The sequence below is a fragment of the Drosophila innubila genome, assembly GCF_004354385.1.
Source record: "Drosophila innubila isolate TH190305 chromosome 2L unlocalized genomic scaffold, UK_Dinn_1.0 4_B_2L, whole genome shotgun sequence".
NCBI classification, from domain to species: domain Eukaryota; kingdom Metazoa; phylum Arthropoda; class Insecta; order Diptera; family Drosophilidae; genus Drosophila; species Drosophila innubila.
Window position 1 is genome coordinate 6859384 of NW_022995372.1, and position 21773 is coordinate 6881156.

General features: G+C 34.6%; 2 protein-coding genes across 3 annotated transcripts in view; both read right to left on the reverse strand.

The window, feature by feature from the left end:
* LOC117779518 (serine-rich adhesin for platelets) overlaps positions 1-1283 on the reverse strand; it is a 73298-nt gene extending 72015 nt beyond the window's left edge. For both annotated transcript variants that reach the window (XM_034615738.1, XM_034615737.1), the window contains exon 1: positions 1-1283. In XM_034615738.1, coding sequence (XP_034471629.1) covers positions 1-1271 — 1271 coding nt within the window. In that variant the 5' untranslated portion in view covers positions 1272-1283.
* LOC117779746 overlaps positions 1279-21773 on the reverse strand; it is a 26949-nt gene continuing 6454 nt past the window's right edge. Inside the window, exons 2-3 of the mRNA XM_034616044.1 lie at positions 1621-3236; positions 1279-1378 (exon numbers count right to left, since the gene is read on the reverse strand). Coding sequence (XP_034471935.1) covers positions 1279-1378; positions 1621-3236 — 1716 coding nt within the window. The remainder of the gene's footprint in view (positions 1379-1620; positions 3237-21773) is intronic.

Consider the following 21773-nt stretch of genomic DNA (forward strand, 5'->3'; position numbering starts at 1 on the left):
CGTTTAATTAACACTGGCTGCAAACGCTTTGCTGCCGACGTTGTGGGCGATGTGGGAGACTTGGATAAGCGCGCAAAGACGCTGACGCCGGCGCCAACTGAGCCTTTATCCTGTGGCTGCCGTGTTGACGCCGGCGCAGACGCCGACGGCGAAGCTGACTTGCTGCTGCTGCGTTTGACAATTGCCGGCGTGGCGGAGGGGGAGCGACGTACTGTGGGAGTTATGCGCGGACTGCAGCTGCTGGAGGCGCTGCTGGTGGCGTTGCCAGATTTGGCAGACGCATTTGATCCTGATCCGGTCATATTGGCACGCGTGGTGGACACTTTAGACTTCACATCACTGTAATTTGTTTTAATTGTTGACTTGTTACTGGCGATTTTATTCATAACGGCATCCCATTTATTTGGCGAAGGCGATTTACGTGCGATTGTTGCCTTTGCTGTTGTTGTTGCCGTTACACTTGTTGTTGTTGTAAATTTTGTTTTTGTTTTACACGACGCGACGAGCGATGAGCTTGAGGACAAGTTCTCAATGGTGCAGAGCGACGTTAACGATGATGAAGCAGCGTTTTGTTGTTGACGCGGCGACGCTGCGCGTTGAACTGAAAGCGCTGCCGACGATCGCTGCTGCTGCTGCTGTTCGCTGCCAATGCTGCTGCTGCTGACGCTAGCGTTAAAAGCTTCGTCGCAAAAGCTTTTTGCGCTGCCGCCGTCAACGCTGCAGTACGAAGTTCGATTTGAGAGCGAAAGCGAAAGCGTCGCAGCTGATGATGAAGAGAGCGGACGCTGTTGTTGTTGTTGTTGTTGTTGAGAGTATTGCTGTTGTTGTGAGAATTGTTGTTGGTTAGCAGCTGGCGCTTGACCTTGAGCTTTGCGCATGGTTTGTGTGGAATCATCGGGTGACATGTCCACGTCCATATCAATCTCCAACTCGGGCAAACGCATTTCCTCATCGCAACGATTTTCGACATCGGTGAAAATACCTGACGATTCCATGCATGAGTCCTCTAATTGTGGAACCGATGCGCTCGGCTGCATCGCCGGTCCATAGAGCTGTCCATCTATGACCTGAGCACGTCGATCGCCACGTTGCAACACATCATCTGCATCGGATTCGGTAAAGAAATCGGAATCTGTCATCGGATCCTGTCGACGCATTGGCGCCGCCGCCGCCGGCACAGGTGGAAAGCTCGGCTGACGACTGACACGCCCCAAATGGGGGCCATTGCTAGGCGAATGATCGCAGGCGCCACGTGACGCGGGACGTGACATTTCGCCATCACCCTGATAGCCGGTATCCAGGCTGGTCACACTGGTCACGCTGGTGATGAAACTGTTGCTCAATTTGGCAGTGGCACTTGCACTGACGACCACAGCGGCTGGTTGCACCAAAGGGGCAACAATGGCAGCCACCAATTGTGGCTCTATGGGATCCAGCGGCAACTCCTCCGGTGAAGGTGTTTGTTCCATGCGCAGTTGTTGTTGCAGCTGTTGTTGTTGTTGGTGTTGCAAATTTTGTTGCTGCTGCTGATGCTGATGATGTTGCACTGCTGCAGCTGCTGCAAGCTGCAGCTCCAGTTGATGGCTTTGATTATTGTGTTGGGATGAGGAATCTAAAAACTCTTTCATTTGATCTGGAGTCAAGATGCCCAGACTTTCATCCAAATCAATGCTATGTTGCCTCTTCAACAATTGTTGCTGCAACTGTTGCAGCTGTTGTTGTGATGTGGAGAACGAGTTATCCACCAAATCAATAGAAGAATCCAAAGTTGTCTCCTGCAAATCCAATCCAAAACTGTAGCGTGTACGTGGAGTACGCAAAGCGCCATGCACCGCCGTTAAAGTTGCATCCAAATGTGGCAACTCTCCCTCGGGAGTCCGCGTGGGCAAGACGAGATCACTGCGTGCCGCTTTTAGCAATGGGGAGAGTAAGTGCACCGGCACCGGAGTCTGCTGGAAACGTGCCCCATGTGGCGTTGTTGTTGCCGACTGCGGTGTGAGGCAAACCAACGATTGCTGCCCCAAGGAACGACGTCCGCCGCTGGATAAACGTTGCGGTGACTGCTCCAGAAATTCACGTGTCAGATTCAGGAGTTGAATATGCCTCGCCGGCGACTGGAGTCCACTGATGTCCAGCAAACGTTCCGTATTAATTGTTGAATTGAGTGGCAACTTCATGTTGGTTTTATTCGGCGCCAGCGCCGTCAATGTCACATCCAAATCCGTGGCATTCAACTCCATTTCCGGCTGGACACTGAGCATATCCAATCCCGAGGGTATGGACATGTGTTCCAACAATGGCAATTGATCCATGCTCTTGGTTAAATCAAGATTTTGTGTAAGATCCGCCGGCGGTCTCATTTCTTTAGAGAATTCCACGTCGCTGGGCGGGATTACAGTATGAGTTCGATCTCGACTGGCAGCCAAAGTATGTGTGCAATCGATGGGAGAGCTCTGCTCTTCAGTTGCAATAATTGGCCTGGTTCTGTGAGCACAGCTCATGGGACTCACAATGTGAGTGACATTCTGATCCCGTCCAGGTATGACAGGTCGAGTTCTATTCATTGATGTGACATTCACATTCACACTGGTTGTATCCATGTCCAGAGTGTGTCCAAATCCCACATTAGAGAGTCGAGTGCTCTCCAAATTTATGCGATTCGGCGTCTGTTGTTGCTCCTTCTGATCCTGATGATCCTCTTCCTCCTCCTCGTCGCAGACAAATGTCTCGGAGCGCATTAGGGGCATCGGTGTGCTGCTCGTGAGTTGGGTAGGTTGCTTCGACACTGGCAACGGCGTCTGTGGCAAGGAGCTAGTCATCAGGGCGGAGGCAGTTGATGCAGTTGCTCCTCTTCCTCCTACTGCTGTACCTGTTCCTCCTCCTCCACTGGAGCCCATCATCTTACCCTGACCAAAGTACTTTTTTAGCACCGTTGTAGTTCGATTGGATATCAAGCTAACCGCATTGTTGAGCCTCTCTCCGGATGCGCTTTTCTTGATGCTTGTACCCAGTTCATGAAGTGGCATCACCGTTGGATGATACGAGCTTATCGGACGTGTTTTATTGGCCGGCAATACAGGCCGACGAAATATTTGTGTTGTGCTTTTTAAAGCAGTTGCCGTTGTGGATGGTGGGCGGATGTGGGAGGTGGTGGTGCTGGCGGTGCCACTAAAGCTGCCCGGCGGTGGAATGCGCGAGATGCCATCGAGACGTGGAATTCGCGTTGTTGCGGGATCCTGCAATGAAGAGAAATCCTAATTAAACATGAGTTATGAGTTGCCAAAAATGCAGTACGAAAAAAATTAATGCAGTGTTGAAAAAAAACCGAATATACTCCAATTTGTATGGAGTATCGTGAAAATATAGACATTTTTAATACATACATAAGGATTATAAAAAAATTTAATATTAATTTGTATTAGTATTTCTTATGCATCAAATATAATCAAACATAATAAATATAATTTAAAAAAAAATTACAAATAATGTCATCAAAATTTAAAAACAAAACCTTAAATTTTTTAAAAATTTAGTTAACATTTTTTTCCAGATCATAAAAAACAAAAACAATATTTATCACATTAACTTTTTAAGTTAAGTATTTTTTGCATATTAAATTATTTGGTACATATATTTTTTTTGGTAAATTTTTATATTTTTTTTTTCCAAAAATTTTAAAATACAATAAGAAATATTTAAGAAAAATTTATATTATGGATTAAATAAAAATAAATATAATATTTTATAGTTTTTGTATTTTTATAGAAATATAAATATTTTTAAGTTTTATAAGTGAATAAAATCAAGAAATAATTAAAATTTTATATTTTTTATTTGTACACTTCATTAATTATAATCTTTCTGATTTCTGATCATTTTTATGAATTTTGTAATTAAACAGGTCTAAGAGAATCCACCAAATCACCCTCAACCACCAAATGAATTCTGAAAACTGTCTCAACAGATTGCGGCAGCTGTCGTTTTGGCCTTAGACAGTAGCCTGACCCAGCTCCACCCCCTTCTAGGAGAAAAGTGCGTATTTATTTTTCGCCCTGGCGCCATCAAGTCTTTTGCCCCGCTTTCACCCCCACCGCGTTGCCTGCAACGCACGTGCTCAGACTCTGGATTGTAGTTCACTGGGGCGTTTCCACTTGGCACCAGTTCAACGTACTTTAAAACAGGGTGGCCCTAAAGGGAGAGGTGGGTGCTAAGCAGCGGTGAGGTGCGAGGGGTGAGCAAATAGCAGCAGGGTTGTCACATGCTGATGTCATCAAGCTATGCAACTTGAGAGCTCGGCGTTTTGTATACCCCGTAGTAAATCTGAAGTAGGGTATACTTAAAAAGAAATTAAAAGAAAGAAAGGAAAACGGAAGCGGAATAAAGAAAAAATGGAAGTTTCCAAAAGAAGTTTTAGTTTTGAAAATGAACAAAGCCTAATTGCGGAATTTAGTGTTCAAATAATGGTCAAAAAGACATTGTCGGAATTGACTAAATTTTAATAGTGTTATCAGCAAGGCTGCAAAACATTTCTGAACCGAACCTCGCTGAGCCGGTTCGTTTCGGGATTTTAAGCAATTCGAACCGAATCGTGAACCGAAAGTTTGATGTTGTATACTCCGTGAACCCGAACCTGAACCAAAACCATTTCTTAAATAAAAGTTTCGGTTCGAAAAAAATTGTTGCATATTTTTTATTAGTGATGTAAACATACATCGAAATATCGACAACTCGATTTTCGCGAAAGCGATTATCGAATACTTCAACTTCCATGCAAAACATCGACAACTCACTGGAGTTTGTTCATCTTAGTTCATTTGCAGAACTAAATGATCTACAATTCAAACTTTTCTTGGAATTTAGTGCTTATCGAGAATTAAAGTGAATTCAATCGCGCGGAAACAAAACAAGTTCACTTAAATTATATTATAACATAAGAGTCATAAAAAAATAGGTCATCTTAGTACTTATTTAGACAATTATAAATTATATTATTTATTTTTAAATTTACTTCGATATAAAAATCAAGAAAAATGATATACAAAAAAAATGTTTTTTTTGCACATAATTTAACCAAGGTTCAAACCCAAACCTTGGGTTTAGGAGGTATATTAACCGGCTTGCGAACCAAAGTCTTGCTCTATGGTTCGAACCATCGAACCGAACCTTTACCAAAAATTTGGTGGTTTGCAGCCTTGGTTATCAGAGTATTAAGTTTTCAAAAAGGGGCATATACAGAGTATATTAGCAACCATACTATTAGTCTGTTCGTCTATTTTTTGGGTTGTTTTCTTCAAGTTTACCAAATAGCTAATTGCAGTCTAATATAATTAAATGGGACTCTGTTACGGGTAACGTTAAATTCTTTATGAAATTCCACGTTTCACGACTTACTTTAATCACGAAATTATGTTAGAGCATTAGAGGGACTATAAGAACCGAGAGATAGAGGTAATTAAGCACGTGTGTGTGGGATTGTAATAGATAATTTATGTTTAAGAGGGCAGTAAATGGCTAAAGATAAGGATAATGTTTATACGGGGTAACTATGTATTTGGCGACATTTCGCATGTGAATATTTTTTGCTTGGCAAGAATAAATATACATGGAAGAAACAGTATCTCAATTGTAAAGTTTCACAATTACATACATATTTTAATTTTGATAGTTTGCTTCTTCAGCCAAAATAAAGTTAATAGTGAAAAGTTTCTATTGTTAAATTTTACAACAATTGTCTTTAAGTTCACAAATTTTAATAATAATATTTCATTATAATATTATATTATCGTTTCCAAAACAACTAAAAATGTTTTAGCCGCATTTTTTTCACATTCTACCATATGTGCTTGCAACTAGTTCTAAGAGCTGCAAATACAAGTATTAAAGGTACTCATTGCTGTTTACACAGTCTGGTTTATTGGAAAATGCAATTCACGACACAGACAAACAAGTTAAGCAAGCATAAAGCCTGCTGCTTTATCATTGAAGTGAGGGCAACCTTCCCGAACATTCATTTGGCAATGTCCTTGAACTTTTTTCGCGCGCTTTATAGAAAATGTCGAAAGTTTGCAGGCGAGGCAAACATCAACCCAGACCTGAAATTCAATCCCCAACACAGCTCAATGATTGTTATCAACTAGAAAATGCACAAAGTTTTCCTTCACTTGCCACCGGAGGCAGTGAAAATTGTTCATTTCGCAGCCAGTTCGCATATGTGGCCCATAATTATTGCAATATGACACCAACAGGGGACGAAGTAAGTGTAGGAAGAGGAGCAGAACGAAGAGGAGGTGAATTGCAGCTGCTGCTTCGAGAGTAAATGGCATCGATAAGGACTCTGGGGAATGCGCTATAATGAACGTTTTTTATGGCTCAATATGGCGTGAAGGTTTATTAATGAGAGATATTACAAGGTCTACCAAAGGACGACTACCAAGGACTCGCGAGCGTATAAATAACTGATTAATCTACGCATATTTAAACAGTTGGTAGCGTATGATACATTTTTAATTGTTTTATGATATGTATTATGGAAATCTGTGACAAAAAAAAATTATAATATTATCTGTAATTACGGTTAAAAAATTTTTCACTTTTTATATAGATGGTTTTCTGAACTTACAGCTTTGCAATTTAATGGAAACTTAATCTACAAATACAAAAAGCTGACTTAAAATATCTTTATGATTGTGGTATTAACTCTAAATTCTAAATTAAATAAATGAATATAATTTATTATTGAATTTTGATCCTATAATAAAAATTAAATAACACTATTAAAAATATAATTATTTGCACCTTTAACTTCATCCCACCTTGAGCTTAACTAAATATTCCCCGCTTTACAAACCTTTTAAGCCAGGAAAAAACACAATCTTAACAATCTGCTCCAAAATATTTGTCCCGAAAAAATATAACAAAAACAAAATATTTGTATCGCCGACAAACCGGAAATAAGTAAGGAGACAATAAAAAACGAGTGAATGAAAAAAGAGGAAAAACGCAGCACGCAACGAGTAAAACACAAATGCTGAATTATTGTCATAACGTAAACCGAAAACAAAGTCAAACAGACAGAATAAAAAGAGAGCAAGAAGAAGAAATAAACTGGGTGAATTTATTAATAAAAATAAAGACCACAAAATGTCGATATACTATAAAACACATGTCAAAATTTAGCAGTTGTACAAAAAGAATACCCTGTAGCCTGAGAAAATTTTTTTTTAAATTATTTATTTCTATTTTAAGCTTATTATTTGCGTGTATCTCAACATCCTTGACTTTATATGATGATTAAGCAAATATATAATTTATAGAATTTTATTTTATACTCCCCATTTTCACAGTCTACAGGGTATATATGTATAAACTGTTATGTGGGTTAAGCGCAAGCGGCTGTCCTTAGCCCGACAGCGCAACGGATGTGGCGGTGGGGGTGGTCCGTAGGACGGGAAAGAAGAAATAAAATTTATCGATTTATATACAGCACAGCATATGAACTACAGTGTAGCTGTATTGGTAAAGAGTATGAGTATTAATAACAGTTAACGTTAGAGAAAGGGATTAAGGAACAGACACAACTTGAGGACAGATTCGGTTAGAACATTGCATAAATTCAAAGAGTTGCGTTTGTCGAGTGAGTGTGTACTGTAGTGTGTGTCTACTGTATCTGTGATTGCTTGTGTATTAGCTGATATGCATGCATAATTTGGATTGTCAATCAATAACGATTGTCGGGGTTAAACGCTATGATGAACATAAGCTAAATCAGAATATTATGGAACATTTCAGCATTTATTTACCATAGATATACAATGTTTGCTGACTTGACATTTGATATTCATATTAAATGCAAATCTTTGATTTAGATATGAATATCAAACCAAAATGAGCCAATACACAATTTAATAACCTGATCAATATGCAAATATTAGATATTTGCAAGCAAATAATATAATATGATATTAAATTGGACCACATGCAAGTAGAAAGAATAAAGTCTGCTCTGAGTTTAGTTAGATTTAAAATGAGATTTACTAAAATTAATATAGCATGCTTTTGGGAGTAGCTTATTTTGAATATTTTAATACTCAGGTGTGTTCCAGAAGTCTCTTGAGATTTTGAAAGGAAATATGTTTTAAAACAACGGTTTGAAATGTTGGTATTCCTAAAATGTTCGAGATTTATCATTTTCCAACATATTATTTTTTTTTGCATTTTTATTTAATTCAAAGATATTTTAATTCAATTTAATAAATATTTAATTGTGTCAACCTGAGAACACACCTGTATACTATTATTTTACAATTTTAGATTGTATATTTTAATTTTTAATTCAGTTGTTTTCCTATTTTAAAGTTATTATTTTAAACAAAAAAATATTTTTCGGTTTTTTTAGTAAACGTGAGTAACTAAATAATTATACGATTATATCATATATGTTAAAAATATTTTACAATGGTTTCTTATTCGTTACACCACTATTGATTTCAAGCTCGTCTAATAGAAAAAAAAATGGATTTTATTCAACTCAAGTACACTTGATGCTTTCCATTTACAGTAATATCACCATAGCATCTCACACATCTCCACATACACTTGTATTTACTGTAAGCTACATAATTGCCATACATTTGTTAATTAGTTCTAAATTTCTAAAAAGCAATTCAAATGTTAATTGGAGCAATTTTCTCAAGAAAACTGAAGCACAAGCTGATTAAAATCTTACGCAAGTGCAGTTTTAAAACATCAAGAGTTTTTTTTCTGTCTCTATTCGAAGAAGCCAAAAGTTACATGTCATATAATATGAAACGACTTATATTTTACTTAAGTCCTAAGACATGTGAGTAAATTTCTTACGCTTATCCATCTAAAGTCGCTTGACTGACAGTCTAGGTATCTGTCTCTGTCCTGTTGCACGTTGAACAACTCAATAAACTTATCCCTTCGAGTTGTCAATTCGTCTTGTCTCGTATATTTTACAACTGAGCTAGAAACATTTTCACAAGCCATTAGTTCGTATCCATCAACGGGCCACTCACTAAGCGGCTTATCTTGTTAACCATTGGGTAATGGCGATCCTGGAAAACTGGTCAACATTTGGGTGAAAATCTCAAGCACAAAACTTAAGGTCAAACATTTGCATTTACAAAGTTACAAATAAAATAGTTAGTTATTCATGCAAATGTACTTCGCCGATATACGTAAATAAATAATTAAGGAAAGAATAGAAGAGTTAAAAGGCTCAACTAACTAGAAATCAATCATAGTAATATTTAAATTCTCAATAAAAAAAATATGTTAAATAACATTTTTGGAATATAGATTTTAATTAGTTATGGAGGTTACTCCTTGTCCTTACCCAATTATTCATTGATTTATTCAGAAAAAGCTCAACTTAAAAATATTCTGTAAGCAAGCAAAAGTTATTTGAGATAAAATAAAGTTGTCATTCTGACTTAAACAATTTCTAATAAGATTAACCGCAATACAAAGGATTTTCTTTTTCTATTATCACCCCTATATACTAAATAACATACAGACAGAATGTATTGTACAATAAAATACCAAATACAGAGATAATTTTATTAACTTGACAAATTTAAAGCATACTTTATGGCACAGTCTGCAAATATGCGCATTATATTTTTATATGCATGGAAAACGTCTCACCAGAAAGTCAACAATAAATTGAAAAAGTCTGCGCAACGATTTTTATATTGCGCAATATTCATGCATGTGTGTGTTTGATGTGTATGCGTGTGTGACAGCTGTTTAAAATTATATGAAAAATGAAGGTTATGGAGTTTATCAAACCTAGAGGAGAGGAAATTGTTTAACATAGAACAGCGAGCAAATCCAACAAAAGTAACAAGTTGTGTTCTTACTTTGAGCACTGTTAAGAAAACCAAATCAATATTTTAAATGGCCTACAGAGTAACTTCAAGTCCAATAGTTTTTCTTCTATTTCCTAAGATATTCAATTTAGTGTGTTGGAGAAAAAATGTGTGCAAGTGTGCGGGGTGTATATATGTTTATTCGTATGTTAAAAATTGCGCTTCGTTTTATATTTTGCGCATTTCTTTCTTTATGAGAGCGCAATAATTTTAGAAAGTCCGCAGTCGTGCGTAAAATTAAATCATTTTTATGGCGACTAGACGATGACATCGAAAAAAGAGATGCAAATACAGATATACAGCAAAAGAATGGGACCAAATGCAGACTGCCAGCGGGACAATTAATGTTAGAGAGTTAAGCTGAACATATTTTACACTCGATATTGTCTTCCAGGCCGTGACACTTGTTTACAAAATTTATGTGCAATTTTGAGAGCTGCAGATGCCGTTTCAGCCTCAAGTGGCAGTCGTTAAGCCAAACACATGCTGTGTGATAGATGAGAGAAGACGACCATTCAGAAATAGTTGCAAATAAGTTAGGAAAAAGATTTTTAAAAGATTTTCTTATTTGCAAGCTGTTCGAGGCAGGAACCAGAACAAAAAAATCATGGCATACTTTTATGCGCAGATTAAAAGAGCCGACCGTAGAAAATATGCTGAGCCAACAAAGAAATGTATGAAAACCAATGGAAATTGCGGCAGTCGAGAGTGATAGACTAGTGATACCCTTTACTTTAAAAGCTTTTACGAGTTTCTAAAGCTATACTAAGTTCTACTTTTACTTGAAGTCGAATAAAGAAGGTTGCAACATGATTAAAAATGTATAAATTGTATGAACAGTTTATTGCAGATTAAACAAACAGTTCTTGGAAATCAAACTGTAAAATCATTTGCCACAGTACTATTGACCTCAGAATAAACCCATGTTGATTAGTGAACAGAATTCGTAGTAAAAGATAAGAAATTAAATGCCAACAAATAAATCCTTCAGTAACCTCTTACGAAGCTTAACGAAGACAGTCTATAGAAATTTAATAGCTGCAGGGTATAAAAACAGGCACAAAATAAGCAAAGGTCATAACAAAAGCCAAACAAAAAAAATATATAGAAAAAAACGAAGAAGAAAAAACATTTACCATTTTAATTTGTATTCTGAACTTCGTGGGCGGATGGGGAGAAAGATGCGGGTGTTGGAAGTGAAAAACATTTCTAGAAATAAAACCGCCTTTTGGGTGTTTTTATAAACGGGTTTCTTATGATTGCCATAAGGATATATACATATACATATATATATTTTCATTGTGTGTGCTTACGTTTTATTTAATGTACGTTTAGCTGGAAATTTAGCTCGAAATTAATGTGCCGAAACATTTGCGCAACACGTGTTGGAAGTGAGCTTAGAGCAGCTTATATTGTGCAACACATACTATACAAATACGATACAGGCAATCTGTAATTAAAGGACTTAGTGAAAGGATATTCGTTTCAAGGATAAAAAGATAAAAGCTAAAGAGATTATCAGAACAATTTTAAGAATAAACAGAACTAAGGTAACATACATTTCTATACCTTAATTTCTAGACAGTTTTTTTTATCAAGTAACAGAAAAAAACTTGACAGAAGGGTATAAATGAAATTTATACTGAAAAAATATTTAGTTTTTATTCCGTGTTAACACTTTATTTTATTTTATAAAATTATTATTCATTTAAAAAAAAAAGTTTTATGCTTTTTTTTGTGTAAAGAACATTAAAAAGTGAAGAGAACAAAATAATTTTTTCACCCCGATAATTTCCATAGTTAAAATGAAGATATTGGTTTCTTTTTCAGATGTATAATAATTAAACTTAAATTAAAGATAAATTTTATTTAGAATTTCTTGATTAAAGTCGCAATTAATAATATTTAAAAAAAATTACTCTTAATATAACTGATAGGTTACTTTCTATCCTGTAGTTAATGAGTTTAGCAGAGGATGCTTAATGTGACGTAGTTTTCCACATTTTGCAATTTTCTCTAAGCTCTTTGGTATATGAGATTCGTTTTAGAATATGCATAGTAATTTATCATGCTCCGGGGAATCAGAATCCTAGCACAGAGTGGACATTTATCAAACGGGGCAGCTACGGCAGCCTTGTGCAACAGGATAAAATGTACGTGCAACTTGTTTTTTTTTTTGCCATATAGAACTACGAACTTTATGCAGTTTACTAAAGAAATTTGAGGCAAGAAATAAAGATAGAAAATAAACTGAAGCAACAACAAAATTTCAAATGTAAATCGTTCGTTTGCAACATTGAATTGATGAGTCCCCTTGGCTATCCACACCTTATTGAGGGTTGTCCCACCCACAAAAGCAATTTTCCAAATTGCAATTGCGATGGAAAATTGATTTGAAAGCGTGCACTTTATAGCAGATTTCAAAGTGAAATTTAATCATCATTTGTTTGGGGGTTAAGGTCAGAAATTACGCTCCATTAAATGGGATATTAAGTCTGTGGCAAGTATAAGTTGTATTATCGCATTTGTGGCATTTACAATGCCGCCGCGGCGTTCATTAACCGCTTCAATAAGCAAAATATTGAATTTCCCTCTTTGTTTACATAATTACAAATTGCAAATTTGCAAATTACCAAATAGCCAAAACTGTTGACAATAATGAAGCTGCTGAACATTTTGTGGTCATGTTTATTATCTTTTGGTAACATTGTTACCCTTGTTCATGTCAGTTGCATGTTGTTGTTGTATGTTGATATTGTTGTCTCTAACTATGGTGCATTTCAATCCATTGGCAACATTGTCTCCATGTCTGTCTCTCTGTCTGTCTCTGTATTCATTTGTGCATTGTGAATTGCGTAGTATGTTTCAGTTGTTTGTGGTTTTTGGGATTTCGTAATGCGCATTTTGAATGCTGTGGTTTATGACTGAAAGCTCTTCTGTGTGTGTACATCTCTGATTTCCACAGTGAAAATTAAATTCAAAAAGAGAATAAAATAGTTAAATAGCCAAAAGTACAAGAGAAAGATAGACCACATCTTCTATATGTAATGAAAAATACTCGTAGATAAGAATGAAAGATATACAGATCTCACATATTATACGGTGTGTAATAATCTAAGTTTTAAAAGGACAAAACAACATTTTTGAAACTCTTAATGTTTTAGGAAATTCTTTTTTTAGCGTGGAAATATATGCTTCTCTTTAAAATTGAGTTAAAAATGGAATGTGAAATATAAATAAGTATTCGCAGCAAATACTTTAAAAATTTAAGTTTTATATTTCTTTAAATTATCGTTCCCAGCTCCTAATTTAAGATGAGTCTAGCCTTAAATCAGAAAGATAATTGATGTTTAAACTTATAAACTTAATAACGTAATAAGAATTAAAAAAAGGTCAAACTCATTTAAAAAAAAAAAAAATTTAAAGGTTTTTTTTTATTATAAGATGTTTAAAGAATACCAAAACGACAATTTTAAACTTAAGCAATTATTGAATTTAAGCAATTAACTCTATTAACAGCATATTGCATTTTCTTAATATTTTGACTAAAATAAACAACTTTTCAGGCATTTTTTCTTATATTAAATATATTATATTTCTGATATTAAGAACTTTCACACTTTATGCTGTTATAAAAACAGGCACTTTTAACCACTTCTTGAGCTTTAAGGGCGTTGTAACCACGTAATCAACTAAATTATTTAAGCCAACATTTTGATTCCTTCATTCTCCCTCTATTTTCACTCGACTCACTTGTAAGCACACCCTTACATATTTTTTTTTTTGCATTTTCTTATTGCATTTTCAAAAATCATATGGCAATTGAAATCACATTTCACTGCACTTGAGTGGCTTCCCATCACAACCCAGCAACAACACAAAAACCCAAACGAACACTGTCCATCTCTCTAGTGACTGTTGCAACACTTTTTCAAAATATATTTTTTTTTTGCTCCTTGTTTCTCGTGTCGCTGACAGTTTGAAAGGCAACAACTGCCAGTCGATAGTAGTTGACCCAAATTCACCCCCCACCGACTCACATCACTCCAAATGTAAAAAATATAAAAAAAAGAAAGAGTATAGAAAAGAAGGAAAATGCTGACTGTCACGTACACACATAAAAACTTCGTTTCTTACACTCAACAACAAAACTATACAACTTTTTGCAATACTACAACACTTTTTCTAGTTTTCATTTTTTTTGTTCTTATTTTCTTTTTTTCTTCTCTTTTCGTTTGTCTTTCTGCAGTGCATGTTACTGTCAAAAGGGAGAGCAACCAGCACAACAAAAACCACAAAAGCAACGAGAACAACAACAACAAAATAACAACTGTCATATATATCAAAATTTTTTGTTGTGGTATCTAAGCTCTATAGCTCATGTGGGTTGTAAATGGGCGGAAAAACCGACTGAGAACTGCGGATTTTATGTGACATTGTTTACCTTTGCCAACGAACACGAATTACAACAAGTACTATAACAACAATAATAAAAACAACAATTTTAGCAACAATAATCACATGATTTACGATTGAGATGCGCGCCTCAAAAACAATGTCATTTAATTTAGATGCCAGCGACAAGGCTAACGAGCAGAGAAAATAAAAACTTTTAAAAGACAACACGGCGTATGAGTAACGACTTTGCTTCAAAATATTCTAAATACGTGGCTGTCACTTTCATTTAGCGTCAGTTTCTTGATATGTGTTGCAAGTTTAGTTACTTTAGCATACTTAAAGGCACATGCACTCTACAAAATTAAATAATTACTTAATTTAAATATGTAATAGAAAATCATCGGCGAATATTAAGCCATGTTAAATCAATTTTAAAATAAAATTTTGCTAATGATTTAATTATTTAACATTTAATGTACAACATTTTAAAATTAAAAGTATTATCAAAATTCTTTAAATAAGTTTAGCATTTCAAAACATAAAATGTATTATTTCAAAATATTCTTCCTATTCTATTAATTAAATATTTGATCTAAGAAAAGTCGTAATCATTTGTAAAAATATATTCTACAAATTTTCATGAAACACAACGTCAAAAAATAAAATTTAAATTAAGTTTATATAAAATTATTAAAAAAAAAAAAATTTGTTTTCTTTTTAAGCGTTGTAATTTCTTCTTTGAAATATGCGGTTGGTCTTGGTACAGATTTTGACTTTATCCAAAAGTAACCCCAAATTTGCCGCATTGCAAATGCAGTTCACATAGTTTCTGCTTTGAACTTTGCAAAGTTTTCTCGCAGCAGAAGGAGATGAGAGCAGTGAAGTAGAGAGGGACGGAGAAGGGGTCAAAACTTGTGCATAGTTTAAAGCGAAAGATGGTGGCATGTTGAACCCGCCAAAATGCTGTGGAGACTTAACATTTGCGACCAAGACTGAATCAACTTTCGGCACAAATCAGGCTTGAATTAAGCTATGTAATAAAGCCAGATTAGTTCAACTCTTCAAGTATAACTATAAAGTTAACTACTGTCAACGATTCGGTACCTAAAACGATTGTTAAAAGATGAATAAAATTATATACACGTATATTTTGTATTGCAGCCTGCGGCAAAAGTTAGCTGAGAATTTATTTATTTTTATTTGATTTTCATTTTATTTTTTTAGTTTACTGAATTCTATAAGATGTTGTTGGTAGCACATGTTAGCAAAGTTTCTAAAGGACGCACTATCACCGACATGTGCGTGTGTGTGGGCCCAGGATGTGCAGCTGTCTTAGTGCATGCTCAAGCGTAAATACCGACAAAACAGACAGACAGTCAAAGGAGAAAAGCTGAGAGAGATACGAGGGTAAAAGAAAACAAAAGTTTCAAACGTCAAACGTTTTGTAGTCTTCCAACGTACATTATTTTTTCCTTCTAGTTTTTGCTTTGGCTTTTCATTTGCTCTTCTCAATTATGTAGCTTGAATAAAGCAACAACAACAACACCAACAACGAGAGCAACCAAATAGAGAACGAAGGTCATTTGCATAAGCCCTCGTAAGTATGTATGCTATAGATACGAGTATACTCGCTAAGGGAACTCATACTTACTTGACGTTTTATTAAGGTACATTATAGTATACCGATTAAAAGAGTTGAAAAGGGTATACTAGAGTTAAACAGCTAAAAAGTAGAATAAAATTTTTGAGATTATAGACCTAATGATACTAAATATTTATGATATGTTGACGATTCCATTTGATTTCAGTTCCTTTTATTACGGAGTAACTCTCAATTGAATTGATTCTATAATTTTAACTTGTGGGTCATTATTGTTTAGGATCAAAGAGCAAGAAATACGTTTTTCATATTCAATATTACAGGGTGTCTTGCAGTCGAGTGCTTTCTTCATTTTTTATAATCTATGAATATATAAGTACATTAAAAGGGGCATATCGATTTTGATGTTTGCTTATTTCATTTTCTCATGCGGCATATATTTATTTATGTAAATCGGAGATCTCAGCTAATATTATTTCATTTGCATTTACGTTTTTTAAGTTAACTTTACATGAGCAAACATGACAAACTCTAGGTTATGGTCTTAATTTAATTTTTTTATTTACAAAAATTACTTACATATTTTTTGGAGCAAAATTTAAATTTACATATCTGTATCTCAAATCTTCATTCTCAACTTATTCATGTTTTTTAGATGTTATTCTGCTGCTCATTTGACGCATTAAATACTGTGCACATGTTCATCAAGGCCACAAATTCATGACCATATAATTATGTGCATACAATTCTTTCAACTGCAAGGACATGTAATTTTCCCATTCATTAAGAAAGTATTTTCCCATACAACACAGACCGAAACTTTCATAGAGTTGACTGCCCTCCATGTGCCACATTCCTTTTATTTTTGTTTCAACCTCCCCTTACATAATTTGCAAAGTCTATTTAATGTGCCCGGGTCATGTCAGCACCTCAGTGTTGGGTGTTAAAAGTGTTCATAACACGAAACCCAAGAGAGACATGTAAATTGAAGCGATACCGATTGTGAATATACTTGCACTAATGTTTTAAAAGGGTCTTTTTATAATTTCAGTTTAAAATCAACATTCTAAAATACTTAAAAGTGGAATAATTAAAAGATTTATAATTTGTAGTATGTTGGAAATTTTTCAATTACGGATCGTAATTTTAAGCATGCCCTTTTCTTTTTACTAACTTTCTCTGTAACGGGTATAATAAAATGAATTGATTGATTTATTGATAATATTCTTAAATTTTTTCTAATATTATTAACAACAAGAAATGATTGCTTAAGTTCAACTGATTTTAGTATACGCTAAATAATTTCATAAATTCATGTATGTCCAAATATAAGCTTTTGTTTATATAACTTATATTTAGATGTATTTTTATTATTTTATTGATTTCCAATTACATCTACTATTTCATATATTTTTGTATATCTTTTTCATTATATTATTTTTCTGATTCATCTAAAACTCATATACCCACTTTGACAATTGACAATTGAAGACGGGTATGACAATGTGGTTGCGCCAACGGGGCGTATGAAATGTGTTGTATGTATACATAAGGAAGCAAAATACACACACACATATGTACACTTTGGACACTCATAATGCTTTGTGCAACGCCACCTGGCGGGCAAGTCATTAAGTGAGCTTGTTTTGTGTTGATTTGCAGCTTGCCCCGATGCACAGAAAGCGGCATCAAGAGCCCATAAAAATGCTGAGACTGCACCAAACACACACACACACACACAGACTAACACACACCCACGCACATATTTATAATTATAATGAGCATTAAAACGGACGCTCGTAGCCAGAGTGCTTGCCAAGCGCAACTAGTGAGAAAAACGTTAGTAATAAAATACCTCTACTTTACTCCTTTTCTTCACCTTTTCGGTTTTTTTTGGAAAATATAACTAACAAAATGGCTGAGCAGAGGCGAGTCCCAAAGTCACCGGTTGCAAATTAATTTTGTTACTTCCGGCAGACCGCAAAGGGAAAAACCCATCAAAAGAAAAACCTCCTATTGTACTTTATATATGTAAGCCCAACATTGGTATAAACTTAGACAAAGTCAAACTGCACACACAAAGACACACCCAGACACACACTAACGTACACATACACACACACACACGCTCATTTAACCACATTTATATGTAAGCATGTACTGTATAAGACTTTAGTTTTTCACCCTGTTTTCCACTGCCGCAGAATGCTCATCATACATTTCCGTAACCACCATCGCGTGCAACGGCGCGCCGCGGCGCATTAAAAATTTCTTGAGTTGTTGTTCTATTTGTTGTTGCTGTTGTAGTTACAATTGTGGCTTGTTGCTGTTGCTTGTGGGAATATGGGATTCAAATTAGGTTAGTAGTGAATTCTATTGTTTGTTTTCACTATTTCTCTCTCAATTTCTCTCCCCGTGAAATACCATGCAAGCAATTGGCTTCAATCGAGTCGAGTGCATTTTTTTGTTGCCTACTTTCAGGCGAAACTTTTAAAATGTTTTAATTAAATAAATTGGTAAAATCGTGATTTATTTATTTTATGGCTAAATATAATATAGTATATAATATAGTATATAGGTGTGTTCCAGAAATGTAAATAGTACGAAGTTGTTGTTGGTTTTCGGCTGGAATTTTATTGCTTTAGATTTATATTTACGAAAAGACTAAAACAAGTTTCATCGAAAATTATAATACTGATGTACTCGAAAAAATCTTCAGGTTATCTCCTAATAACGTTGAGGGTTGTTTTTATAAGTTAAAAGTTTTTATTTAAAAATATTTAAATAATAGGTATTGAAGTATTCGAAATAACTTCTGTAGCTGTTTAAAAGTAAAGAGATTATGTTTATAAATTATAAAATTTGGAAATTTAAATAAGAATTTTGATAGTTTACCAACAATTTTGTTGGTTTGTTAGCTTTAATAGCTTTCGAGTTTAATTTCAGTTTAGTTGTGATAAAATCGTGATATCTAACAATTAATCTTCTCAGTTTCACAGTCGCTTTTCCTAAGCAATAAAAACTAATCAATCACGAGTAAGGACACTATATTCAAGACTATCATACTGCACATTTCTGTAGGGAAAGCTCGACTAAAGCCGATTTGAAACAAATTAACCGCACATGGCAACCATCACACGGATTTAAGTGCATCGCTCGGTTAGCTGGCAATTTTCCAGTGCGTCATTGAATCGAATTGCGCCCCATCCACCTGCTGGCGTACAGTCAGCACCGCCTACCTCAAACCACACACCCACCTATTCACTTTGGCCACACATTCGACTTGGCTCTGCACTCGGCGTTCTCCAACCAAAGCTGATGACAGGCGCTTAATTTTCAATTACAAACACATAAAGTGCGAATGGTCAGAAGAGAAGCGAGCAAGTTCGAGGTAATACAATCATCATATGGTCATGTTATACCACACACTGTAACACTGTGTGTGTTGCAGCACGTTTTTACACCTTTCGGCTCACGTTTTTATTTAATTTGCTCAATATTTAATGGCAGAACACAACCAAATACATATTATATACAGAGCAAACAATGGAAGATGAAAGGAGAAACCATGAATGTAATCGACAGTCTGTGGGAAAATCCAATAAAAAATATTATAGGAAGTCATATTTTCAGTTACAAGTAAAATTTACTTCATTTGATTTTATTTTTAATATAAATTTTAACAGAGAAATTTACTTTAAAGAATAGATTTCAATATCTATAAGTCCTGAGGAAAATTGCGGCTATCTATTTATTTAAATCGTAAATATAAGCTCTATCAATTAATATAATACTACAAGATTTAAAGAATATATTTATTTCTAATAAAATTTATATAAAAAAAAAGTACCCATGGATTTATACAACTTGATTTAATTTATGTCATACATTTTAACACAGAAATAAACTTTAAGTTCTTGAAAGTTATATAAAGATTCGTAAGCCACTTTAGCAAGTTTGCATAAGATATTTACTTTTTCTCATCTTTCCTGTTTCAGTTGAGTTCACAATTCCTCTTCCTTTCCTTTCTCTCCCGCTCTCCTATTTCTGCCTTCCCAGTGACTATCCTAATAGTTATCAGAGCTCTTTCATTTTACATCCTCTCTTTTGCTGCATCTCCATTTTCAATAAAAAATTCAATTATTATCTGGCTTGCAAAACCAACCACTTTTTGTATGTATCTGCAGAACATATTAATACCCTTACAAAGGGTAGAACAAATTGCTTATGAAGTGAAAAAGAGTGCAAAATATTTGCGAAAACAAGCTAATTGTAAATTTAGAGTGTTTTGGCTTTGTTCCTATGTATGAAAAAGCCTCAAAATCGAAAGCAATTATGGTTAAAGAGTATTTAGTATTTGTCACTCGTAATGAAGCTGTTCAATATTTTAAAAAATTTTCGTACTTTTTACTGTCAACGCGTTGTCCGTAATCTATTTAAATAAATTTTGATTAAAATTGCTCGTTGTTTATGCTGATTGCGCACTTTGGCGTCGCACCTGCAATTAATTTAAATGGATGTCATAAAATACGCATTAAATATTCAATTGGCCTGTCGTGTTCGCTGTTCAAATATTTTAATAATTTTCAATTGTAAATTTGCAACATATTACAATAATTAAAAGGTAATTCGTTACGTAATGCAAATATTAAGTGAATAAAGCCAAATTAATGAGTTTAAATTTTAATGAGCACTCTAAAGAGAAGGAATAAGAAGAGCAAAACCTCTCATTAAGTTAACTGCAGACAACTGCTCAACGGAATGTTCCAGAAAGCTTGTCGCAAAAAACTTAAACTGAATCTATTTCAATTGAAATGCACAAGCAGAACAAAGACAAACAGACGATTAAAACCGTCGAATTTTTATGAATGTTGTACGACAGCTGTAGAGGGCAATGATAGTCTCTGCGATACGCTACAAATAAATAACAAAAAGAATCTATTTTCATCTTTAAGACTAAATCTATATTTCTGTACAAAATTTAAAGTTTTTTTAGGAGCTTCATAACATAAAGTGGTAGTAAGCTATAAACTATATCTTCAAAGTAGGAGTTTAGAAAACAACTGATTCATTTTAGAATTAATCTAAAAGCCAAATTAATAAGACTTGATAGTTAGACTGCAATTAAATAACTTTTTATATTAATTTAATTAAAAATAATGTACTATTTTCCCGTAAGAATTCAAGATAACTTTAAGAGCACTCCTTTTGTATTTATGATTTATAGTTATATTCTGTCAGGTAGGTTATCTGTGTGCTTTCTCAACCACCAGTTGTTGTGTTGACTGCAAACAAATAGACGTTTTTGATGGGGCTTACCACAAAGTTAGCAGCCAGTTTGGGTTTTGTGATAACAAAAACAGTTATTGTTAAATTTAAACTTTAAAAGACTAATAAATAAAGGTAAAGATAGTTAATAAACTTGTTATTTTAAAAATCCAAATTAAAAAGCATAACTTTACTAATTATAGCATACTTTTTGGTGCAGTATAGAGTTAAGAACTCATGCAGATGAACTGAAACAGTTTAAATATTTGCGCTATATCTCATTATTTCAATTATTTTTTTCATTTTTCAGCAAAATATGAGAAACTTTGCAACCTTTCTGAAGTATTTCCAAATTTTCGCAGCTGAAATCCAAAGCAAACACACAGAGCGGCGACACGTACCCAGCGAATATGTGCAGTTTGCCACTTGACTTGGGTACACAAACTTTGTGAACCCTTTTAAATGTTTATGTACCCCATAGACAGCCATTTTATGGCCTTCTGGCCAAAAAGAATATGGCAAAAATACAGATGAGAAAGAGAGCAAAAACTGCCGACAGACAGTCGCACCGTGGGCCATTTATGTGCGCCATTTTATTTATGCAGCAGCCGCAA